Below are 11,327 nucleotides of genomic sequence, written 5' to 3' on the forward strand. Positions count from 1 at the left end.
AGAGGAACACATGGTTCTGTAAGCTTGTTTACATTATAAACAGTAGCTTTTTTGGTCACAAAGTTAGGTAAAATTTTAGGTTATGTCCATATTGTAAAGGTCATTCCTATAGTTAGAATTCATATGCCATTACATGGGTGCCCAGCAGTTAGGGACTAAGAAACATCAACAGGTCACATTCTCCCTTACAGATTGTGTTTATAGGATCTGTCAGTCAGCAGTTGTATTAGCCACCCTTTTTTCTGGACTTTAACAGAATTCTGCCCGTACTCCTTTTTGATGCTTTTCTTAGTCACATGATGCTTCACTGCCTCCTGATAACCACCAAGTGACCAGAATAGCCTGCAACAGCACCACCCAATCGACCTCCCTGCCCAGATGGAGATGCTCTGTAACACATAGCCATGGCCACTGGAAATGCAGCCAGCACAGATGAGGACCCAACTTTGTTTTATCTCAGTACATTCAAATGGGTGCCTGTGTCTCATAGCTACCCTATCAGACAGCTCAAGCTTAGCAGAGAAACTGAAAGAACCATCATAAAACATTTTAGGACAGTGAGAAACAATTGCCAAGAACTATCCTGAGACATTCACTCTTGAATATGCAAGTACCAATATGTAAACCCAGTATTACTGAAAGTGGTAACCCAGTAGACTGAAAGTGGTAATTCCTCTTAACTTTGGCTTTTAGAGTTTGAACTTCCACTACCTCAACCAGATTCTGGATGTCAAAAAGCAAAGTGTCTGTTTGGTGCTTTTGAGGAACTCAGGAAGTTTGGACAACCCAAGGTAAGATTAGAATACCTTGTACCTCAGACCTCCTTCCTCTCTCCTCTCTCTTGCCCCATAAAGAACCTATTTTCTGGTCTTGGAGAGATGGCTCAGCAGTTAAGAGTGCTAGCTGCTCTTGGAAAGGACCCAGTTTTGGGTTCCAGCATCATAGGGTGGCTAATAACCATCTGTAATTCCAGTTCCAGGGGAATCTGACACCTTCTTCTGGTCTCCATGGGCATTGTATGACATGGTTGCATATAAAATAAAAATATATATATTTAAAAAATTTTAAAGAATCTGTTTTCTCCATAGCAATAACCCTCATAGACATCTTTCCATATCAGTAAGCATCTGACAGGTTGTTTTTATTGAAATAGTGATATTGTGTGGGTATGCCCTACTTCCCTTAGCCCTCCCTACTGTTGGATGTGTGGGTTTTTCCCCAGGGCTTTCCTATTTTCTCTAGCACCCTAATTAAGGAAGGCCATGCTGCACTAACAGAGCCTAACCACAGTGCCTTTCCAGGTAGTCCAGGGTTGGCTTTCCACATGACCAGAGCTGCAGGGCCTTCATCTCCAGGCCAGCCTTTGTTGTCCAGGTCAGCTCACCCTACCCAGGTTCCATGTAGTAGGAAGAGCCTGAAGCACTGAAAGGCTGGAAGTGGCACTTGTCTCTCGCATTCTAGTAGACCAAGCTTAGTTGCATGGCCCTAGCTAACTACAAGGAAGTCAGAAAAAAAGCCAGCAAATGTCCTGGGAGAAATGGCAGTGGATTCCCTGTAAGACTGCAGTGCCTCAGTCTACCCCTCTGCTACCTGATTAGCTACATGACCCTCCTTCCACACGTAGAGGTACCCTTAGCCCCGGGACGGGGGGGCAACTAAAGGCCCATAAGGGATGCAAAGTCCAAGATTTCTGAGTGACATGAAATTTTCTCAGGTAGAGAAATGATCTGTTGAGGCTAGAGAGATGGCTCAGCAGTTAAGAGCACTGACTGCTCTTGCAGAAGACCCAGGTTCAGTTCCCAGTACCCACATGGCGGCTACGAACCATCCTTAACTCCAGTTCCAGGGGAATCGGATGGCCTCTTCTGACCTCCCTCCGTGGCATTGCATGATATGGTGCACTCACATATATGCAGGCAATACACCCACATGCATAAAATAAAAAATAATAAAAATAAAAATAATCTCTCTCTCTCTCTCTCTCTCTCTCTCTCTCTCTCTCTCTCTTACACACACACACACACACACACACAGAGTGATGGCAAAGGGCAAGATGAGCATGACTGCCATTCTAAATCCCAACAGCCTGGATTCCTTGCCTGGGTTTTTACCTTATATATACTATATCACTAAGTATCATTATGTTTGTACGTGGCTTCCAGTTGTGACATTCGTCCATATTGTTCTCAGAGTCAAGTAGACAATTCTATTTTCTAGGTAGTGTTCCATTGTGTGAATATACCACAGTTCATCTACTATATTACCTACGTGTACGTGAGCAGTTTGCAGTTTGGTGCTATGAAACAGCTTTGCTCCAAACATGCTAATATAGTGCATGTCTTTGGGTGAGCCTGGGTGTACCTTTCTGTTGGGCTTACCCCTAAGAGTGGGCTTCAGGGGCCATAGGCTGTGAAAGTGTTCCACCTCACTGGATGTTGCCCAGTAGTTTTCCAAAGTGAACAATCAGTTCACCTGCCAGTCAGCAATATCTGAAAGAACTGTTTGCCTCTCTTCCCGTCTCTTTCAGGAGGGATCTCGTTTTTTAATTTACATTTTCTTTAACAGAGTTCAGCATTTTTTCACATGTTCACTGGCCATTTGGATATCTTTTCTTTTATGAAATATGTACAAGTATTTTTCTGTTGGGTATTCTTTTTATTTATTTATTTTAATTTTATTTTTTTAATATGTATGTGTGTATTGCCTGCGTGTAGATAAGTGCACCTGTGTTATGCAGTGCCAGCGGAAGACAGAAGAGGCTGTCGGATCCCTGGAACTGGAGTTATGGACAGGTGTTAGCTGCCATGTGGGTGCTGGGATTCAAACCACAGTCTTCTGCAAGAACAGTCAGTGTTATTAACCACTGAGACACCTCTCCAGCCCTATCTGTTGGGTATTTTTATTGATTTATAAGGGTTATTTATTTGTATTCCAGATTAGTCCATTTTCAGTTACATGTAATACAAACATTTTTTCCTATTTTGTGTCTTGCCAAATAGAGGTTTTAATAACAAAAGTGAAGAAAACAACCTCAGTGTCTTGCAGAAGTAGATAGGTGAAATAAATTATAATGAACTAGATATAGTGACATACACCCGTGATCTCGGGTGCTTGGAAGACTGAGGTAAGAGAATCATAAACTCAAGGCCAATCTGGACTACATAGCAAGACCTTGTCTCAAAGAAAAACAAGATACTTCATTTTTATATTTAAAGTAATATAAATATTCCTGGGTAGAGACAGGACTATAGTTGTAGTTACTATATTACCACCTATGGAAATGGTGGCCATTTAGAAGAAAGGCTACTTCTTCCTTTAACTCCTTTAATGGAATTTTAATTTTTTAAATTTATACATAGTAGATATTTTCCATCAATTTAAAAACTGTAAATGAAAAGTAAACAAATGAAAAAAGCCAGGCATAGTGGCTCATGCCTGTAATGATGGCCTCCGGGAGGCTGAAGCAAGGCAAGAGGACTGAGGTGAGTTTGAAGCCTGTGATAGACTACATAGTTTGTCTCACAAAAACAAAAAAAGCACATATGAACTTGATATTAACCAGAAAAGAAGCTCAGAGAGGCAGAGGGACTGGCAGAACTGGGCTGTGCCGGTAAACCTTTTGAGTCTGTGCTGCTAGATGGTTACTTCTGCTGGAGGGCATTCTGTTACTAAATTTTTATTCATTCATTATTATCGTATGTTTTGATAACAGTGTTCTGGTGGGTCTGTTTTCTCCTGCAGCTCTCTAGATGAGACAGCTTATGAAAGACTAGCAGAAGAGACGCTGGACGCTCTGGCAGAGTTTTTTGAAGACCTGTCTGACAAGCCCTACACACTGGAGGACTATGATGTCTCCTTTGGGGTACTTCTTAGCTTGTTTCAATTCATTTGTCTCCTTAAGAACTGTAACTTAGGAGTCTGGAGTTGGAGCTCAAGCTGATAGAGTACTTGCCTAGCCTTGGGGTCAGTCCCTAGCACTGCATAAAACTGGATGTCATGACACTTGCCTATAATCCCAGCACTGTGGAGATGGAGGCAGGAGGATCAGAAGTTCAAGGTCATCCTCAGCTACATAGAAAATTGGAAGCCAGCCTAGACTAAGGGACACAAACAAACACAAAAACACAAAACTCACAAAAACAAACACAAAACAAAAACAAAACACAAACACACAAAACAACAAACACACAAAAACACACACCTGAGGCTGGAGAGATGACTCAGCGGTTAAGAGCACTGGCTGCTCTCAAAGAGGACCCAGGTTTGGTTCCCAGCACCCACATGGCAGCTAACAACTGTCTGTAACTCCAGTTCCAGGGAATACAATGTTGTCTTCTGACCTCCTTGGGCATTGGATGACACAAGTGCACTTACATACATGCAGGTAGTACACTCATATACATAAGAATAATTTTTTTTAAAATTAAAAACACACACATGCATCGATAACAAACTGTAACTTACTGAGACAAAGAATGCCCTCCAGACAGGCATGTGGCACATACCTGGTTTATGTAGAGGGTCCAGTTTAGCATGGGCTACATAGTGATATCCTGTTGGAAAAACAAAAACTAGGGCCGATGAGATGGCTCAGCAGGTAAAGGCTCTTGCCTCCCAAGTCTGATGATCTGAGTTTGATTCCTAGAGCCCACATAAAGGTGGAAGGAAAGAAACAGCTCTACAAAGTTGTCCTTTATCCTCCAAGTGCATGCAGCACATGAACACACACACATCATCATCATCACATACTCACAATAGTAATAAATAATTTTTTAAAATAAAAATAAAAGGGCCGGAGAGATGACTCAGCAGTTAAGGACACTTCCAGAGGACCCAAGTTCTATTCCCAGCACCCATGTCAGGTTGCTCACAACCACCTGTAACTCCAGCTCCAGGGGCTCTACCCTCTTCAGGCTTCCTCAGACAGCTATATGTATGTGGCACACACACACACACACACACACACACACACACACACACACACATATAAATTAAAATAAAAATAAATTTTAAAAGCCAGCACTGGGAAGGGAGAGGCAGGCAGATCTCTGTGAGTTCAAGACCAGGTTGGTCTACATGACAAATTATAGACCAGCAAGGACTACATAGTGAGACTTTTATCTCAAAAATAAGTAAATAAACTTTTTTAAAAAATGAAATAAGAACACTATTCTTGCAAAAGATCTGGGTTCGAATCCCAGCACCCACATGGCAGCTAACAACTGTCCCTAACTCCAGTTCCAGGGGATGTGACAGCCTCTTCTGTCCACCGTGGGCATTGCATGACACAGGTGCACTTACCTACATCCAGGCAATACATGCATACACATAAAAATAATAATAAATAAAAATATTTTTAAAAATAAAAATGGCTTGCATAAGTAACCATCTAGCAGCATAGATTATAGGTAGAACCAAAAAAAAAAAAAAAACCCTAGAGTTCAGGTGACAGTCCAGCCTCACTTTGGGCAAATCTCTCTGCCTCTTTGAGCCCCTACTCTGATTAAAGATTCCTAGTGGGACGGTGAATGTGAAAGCGCTCTTACCTAGCATGGGTGATGCCCTGGGTTCAACCCCCAGTACTGAAAAAAAATTTAAAGTAGATTACTAAGCTTCACCTGATAGTTATGAAGGTAAATCCGAGAGACCCAGGCCTGTGGCAGTGTGGCAGGCTGGCAGGCTGGCCTGGGGAGCTCTGAGCTGGAGTGCTGGGTTTTTAAATCAGGAATAATTGCCCAGGACTTGCTCAGACTCCAAACGTGGGCTTCAGGCTGCTCCTTTCTAACGTGAGAAGCATTATTGTTGAAAAGCTTACCCGGGATTCTAATGTGTGTTCCTGAGTCCCGCCCCTAGAGGTTCTAATTTATTGGCTTGGAGTGTTTCCTGGGCAAGGAACTGATTTGCGTACCTTCTAAGATACCTCTGAGAGCTTCTAAACTGCATGGTACTTTACCCCAGATCCTGGAAGCCAGTGAGGTTTACGAACTGGCCACCAGGTGGCAGACTAGCAAGGGTCTACTGGACCTCAGAGCCTCTCTTTTTTGCCATTGGAAGAAAAAAATTGCTCCTCCTGCTCTCCTTACCCACACCCACCCCACCCCGAATCCAGGCAGAGGTTAATCCTCTTGGAAGCAATTAATTAATACCAAGAAATGTCATGAAGTGTGTATTCTGGATTAAATCATAGGATTATGTAGGGCAATCAGCTGTCAACTAAAGTTGGAAAGAAAGTAGTAAAGTGCTTCATATTGATTATTCTTATTCCTTAATGAGAAGTCCCATGTGAAATCCCCTAGCTCAACATGCCATCTCATATGTCTATTTTTACAGATGACCTGGTGACAACAGTAATTGCAACTTTGTTCTGGCAGTAGCAGGGCTGATCTTCACTAGCAGAAGTCAGTAAGCCTGGCCAGCTAGCACAGTGCCTGCTCTGATTGGTTGGTTGGTGCCAGGCTGTCCTCTGATTAGTTACTGTGTCTTAGCAGTTAGTTGATCAATATTTTGACTATTTCCTTATTATGGTTTGATTTGGATGTCTCCCAGAGACTCATGTATTGAAGGCCTTATTCCCAGCTGGTAGTGTTACTGAGAGGTGATTGGGTCACTAGGGTTCTGACCTAATTGATGAATTGATTAGATGATGAAGTCATGACTAGATGGACTATTGGGAGTTAAGTGGAGACTGTGGAGGAATGTGGTAGATACTGTGAAGGGGGTAGAGACTATGGGAAGTGATGAAGACTGGAAGGGGAGGCCTGATTGGAGGACCTGGGTCACTGAGGATATACCTTGAAAGATGCTCCTTGTCCCTGGTATCTTCCCATTTCCTGGCCACCATGAAGTAAGCAGCTCTGCTCCACCACACTCTTCTGCCACTGTGGTACTCTGCCTTACCACAGCCCAGAAACAACACAGCCATCCAACCATGAACTAAGACCTCTGAAGCCATGAGCCAATATATCTTCTCTCCTTTAAGGCAGTGCTTTCTCAGACTGTCATAGCAAGGAATGTCTGACCAGTACAGTTGTGTGTCCCATGTGCCCCCCCCCACTTAAATGTGTCCACACTCCTAGAGTAGACTCAGGTTGCCTAAGGAATAACAATAGTGAACATTAAGACTTCTTTGTATAATCTACTTGCATACAGTTCCCAAAGTAGGCCAATACAACAGCAGGTTCTCCACCTCCCCCAGCCCCCACCCTGCCACTGTCCTTTGGAATATCTAAAAATCTGTGTGGGGAAAAAAATCTACAGTAAGGCTGATGGAAGGATCTGACTGTGATCTCTGCCAGTGGCAACCCTGCTCTTCACTTTGGTAGATAGTACCATACGCTATGATCATGCCGAGTTCCTGTTTGGGTACTGGTTCATTCATCCACAAATATACTTTGCATCCCATCCTGTTTCCTTGGAAGCACAGGGGTACTTCCTACTTGAGAGCATTAGGTAACCTTCTCAGAGACACCTCCACAGGACACGGAGCTAAAGGAGTCACAGTATTGGGAAGGAGGAGGCTTCAGGGAAGATACCAGAGGGCAGCCTGCACACCGTGGAGCTAGAAGGACCCCCATGTCTGTTTTCTATTTGCTTGTTTTTGTTCTTCAAGTACACATCTGTTTAATTAATATGCACTCTGGGATCACTCCAAAGATTTGGGGTTGGAAAGAATAGATTGGGGTTTCATTGGTTATGTGGGCTATCTCTGATTTAGTCACTGGCTCTGGTGGTAACCAGGTGTGGATGTGGAGTCCTTGAGCACTGAGTGCCTGGAGAGACCGAATGATATCAGGAGCCAGGCCAGAGTGATGGGACGTATATGAGGCCCAAACTGGTCAGGATGAGAGTGTACTTGAATCCACATCTTGAGAGTTGATCAGGCCTCAGCACTTCCTCTGGACCTTCAGCCTTAGTCATGGAGGGTATAACACACATGGGGACATTTAGGGACCACACATAGGCAAGTCAGGGTGATTGTGTTGTTTCCCTGGGTCTCAGTTTATAGAGTAAACCATGAAACTGTAGGAGTGAGACAAAGAGTGGGGTGCAGAGAGACTGCTGGGTTAGTATCTAAAGCTTGTAGTGTTTCAGTTGTGCAATGTGGGAACATTTTGGAGATCTGTTGAGCAACAGTATGAATGTCCTCAATGTTACTGAAGTGTATCTTAAAAATGGCTACAGGTAAATTTAAATGTTAACGTTTTTTCAATGATAAAAGAAAAATATATATATAAACTAGCAGCTGACACCTGAGAGTGAGGGCTTATGGGAGTGAGAGTTCCTGTAAAGGGAATAACTTTTTGTTTGCTCAGACAGTCCTGCCTACATTTAAGATCAACCATGCCAGTTGCTGTCATTTGCAACTTTGACCAGTTGTAAAATTGGGATAATGATTCTGACTTCCATGATTAGAGTCTAGTTGGAAAAAATTCCCACATAGGTCCAAGCACATAGCCTGGCACAGACTAAGGCCTAATTAAATAGTAGTTTATAAAAAAATTTTTGAGACAGGGTCTCACTGTGTGTCTCTGAACTTGCCATGTAGAACAAACAGATGAGCCTCAAACTCACAGAGATCTGCCTGTCTCTGCCTCTCAATTGCTGGGATGTGTTCAGTCAGTAGTTAATGTTTTTTGGCTTCTCTTTTTCCTTATTCTACCTGCATTCCCAATGTCTCTACCAGTATTTTATCGGGGAGGGGGGTGCTTTGGTTTTGATTTGGTTTAGTTTGTTTCGTTTTTTTTTGTTTGTTTGTTTTGTTTTCAGACAGTTTCATGTAGCCCAGGCTGGCCTCAAACTCAAGATGTAGCCAGGGATGACCTTGAACTTCTGATCTTCCTTTACATCCTGAGATCTGGGATTACATACCTGCAGTACCTGGGTATGGAATCTAGGACCTCATACATCATGCGCAAGCACTCTACTACCTGAACTGCAGCCTTGGTCTCTGTTTTTCCATGTTGTTTTGTTTTTTAATCGGAAGAAAAATGTTATTAAAAAAATGAGGCATGGTGTCACATGCCTGTAGTCCCAACTCTTGGGAGGTTGAGGCACAAGGATTACAAGTTTGAGGCCAGCTTGAGCTCCCTTAGTGAGAGCCTGAAAGAGAGGAAAGGGAAGGAAGGAGGGAAGGAGGAAGAACAGGAGGGGGGAGGGAGGAGAGAGGCATTATTGTGCCCCCATCCCATGCCTATTAGTTATGTTATTGTTCCCAGCCTGCTGCATTTAAATGTCTGGCTGTGTTTGTAAGAGAGTGCTGTAAGAATCAGCCCAGGGCTTCTGATTGGCTGAGGGCTCTGCCATGTTCACAGAAAGGCCACCCTGCATCTATCTGGGCGGCTAGAGACTCCCTCCTGCTTACCAGTTGCAGTACAGGGAACTTTTAGAGTGTACTTAGTACTTGGCCCTTTCTTCTGTATCCTGCCATTCTAAAGAGACTAAGGCCTTAAGAGTGTGGGGCTCCTTTGTGGAGTGCTTTCAGATTTAAATGTGCATTTATTGGACAAAGATGGACCAGCCAATCTTTTGAGAATGCAAGGCTCTTTTAGAGGAAAATAAAGCCTCATAGAGCCTCTGAGCTCTTGTCAGGTGCCTGGGGAGGGTCTGGAAATTGCGCATGCCAGCCAGGGCTGCTACCAACTCAGCTAGCACCTGCTGGTCTAAGACAAGGAAGGCAGGCACATTGATTGCTTCCTTCTCTCTCCTTTTTCTGTTTTTTTTGTTTTGTTTCGATTTTGAGACAGACTGGTTGCACAGCCCATGTGGGCCTCAAACTCATGGGCTCTCACCTCAGACTCCCAAGTACTGGGATTACAGATTTTTACCACCATGCCCTTCTTTCTTCCTGTTTTTTCTTAATGGACTTATAAATCTGATGCTTGGACAAATACTACTTAATACTATCAGTCTGCATTTTTTAATGTTATGGTTGGTGGAGGAAGGTTCACATACCATTCCTTAGACCTCAGACAAGTCATAACCACCCTCCCTTGCCAGCTGCACAGGCAGGGAGAGATATGGCATTATTATGATTAGCCCACTCTGAGTGGCTGGAGAAATGGCTCAGCAGTTAAGAGCACTGGCTGCTCTATCATGAGGACCAAATTCAGACCCCAGCACATACATCAGGCAGTTTCACAAACACTTATAACTCCAGCTCCAAGGGATCCGATGTATCTTCTGGCCTCCAAGGGCATCACACACACAAGCACACACATAAAAATAAAATCAATCTTTAAGCTACTGACACCAAGAATGCTGTTCTCACCACAGGAGCACCTATTTGTAAACACTAAAGACTTTTTAAATTTTTTATTTATTTTATTGTGGTGCTAAGGATTGAACCCAGGGCTTCCCACATGCTAAGCAAACACTGCCCCATAAAGACATCTCTTTATGGTGTATATTATATCCTCCTATACATGGAAGGTGCTGAGATATAAACAAAAGAATGTGGCACAGTGCTAACTAACTTCAGCTTGTTCTGTTTTCTCCATGCTCTCTTCCTCTGACCCCTAGGGTGGTGTGCTAACCATTAAGCTCGGTGGAGACCTAGGGACCTACGTGATCAACAAACAGACCCCAAACAAGCAAATCTGGTTGTCTTCTCCCTCCAGGTATGTTTAGAAGTCAAAATCTGTTGTGGGTAAACTCATCTGAAATGTGGCCTGGGGAGCCACTAGAGAGGGCATTTGGCCTCTCCATGGCATTGCAGCTGTCTCAGCCTCAGCGGGAAGGTTCACGTGTCTAGTTCCAGCTTCTCCTCACTGATAACTTGGCTGCTGTCCTCAGGTAGCGGAATGCTGACAAACCAGAAGCTAAAAGTGTGGAACATTCCAGAGTCTCCCCCAGACATTTTTCCTCCATTAGCTCACTGCCAAGAAGCTGTAGGTGTAGCTCACCATTAGAGCCCTTGCCTTACATACTCAAGACTCTAGCTTCCATCCCCAGCACTGGAAAAGAAAAATCATTGCCTTGTCTTTGAAAAGGATACTTTTACCAGGCATGGTGTGTGTCAGTTTTCCCAGCAGTTGGGGGCATGAGTTCAAGGCCAGTCTAGGCTACTACATAAGACTGTCTCAAAAAATAAAAAATAAAGTGAATAAGCTACTTTTTCCAGGCATGGTGGTACATACCTGAACTACAGAGTGAAACCCAGTTTCAAACAGACAAAAAAAATTAAATTAATTAACCACCAGGTGTGGTGGTGCACACTTTTAATCCCAGGTGGGATCTCTGTGAATTTAAAGCCATCCTGATCTATCTACATAGTGAGTTCGAGGCCATCTGGGGCTATAGGAACAAAAAAGACTCCCCCCCCCCCCCCA

At 43.5% G+C, this 11,327-nt stretch overlaps 1 protein-coding gene across 2 annotated transcripts in view; it reads left to right on the plus strand.

The window, feature by feature from the left end:
* Window positions 1-11,327, plus strand: part of Fxn (frataxin) — a 33,501-nt gene that overhangs the window by 15,132 nt on the left and 7,042 nt on the right. For both annotated transcript variants that reach the window (XM_029555648.1, XM_008852284.2), the window contains 3 exons: window positions 694-791; window positions 3,742-3,862; window positions 10,519-10,616. In XM_029555648.1, coding sequence (XP_029411508.1) covers window positions 694-791; window positions 3,742-3,862; window positions 10,519-10,616 — 317 coding nt within the window. The remainder of the gene's footprint in view (window positions 1-693; window positions 792-3,741; window positions 3,863-10,518; window positions 10,617-11,327) is intronic.

The sequence above is a fragment of the Nannospalax galili genome, unplaced genomic scaffold, assembly GCF_000622305.1.
Source record: "Nannospalax galili isolate Female #2095 unplaced genomic scaffold, S.galili_v1.0 scaffold1486, whole genome shotgun sequence".
Classification (NCBI taxonomy): Eukaryota; Metazoa; Chordata; class Mammalia; order Rodentia; family Spalacidae; genus Nannospalax; species Nannospalax galili.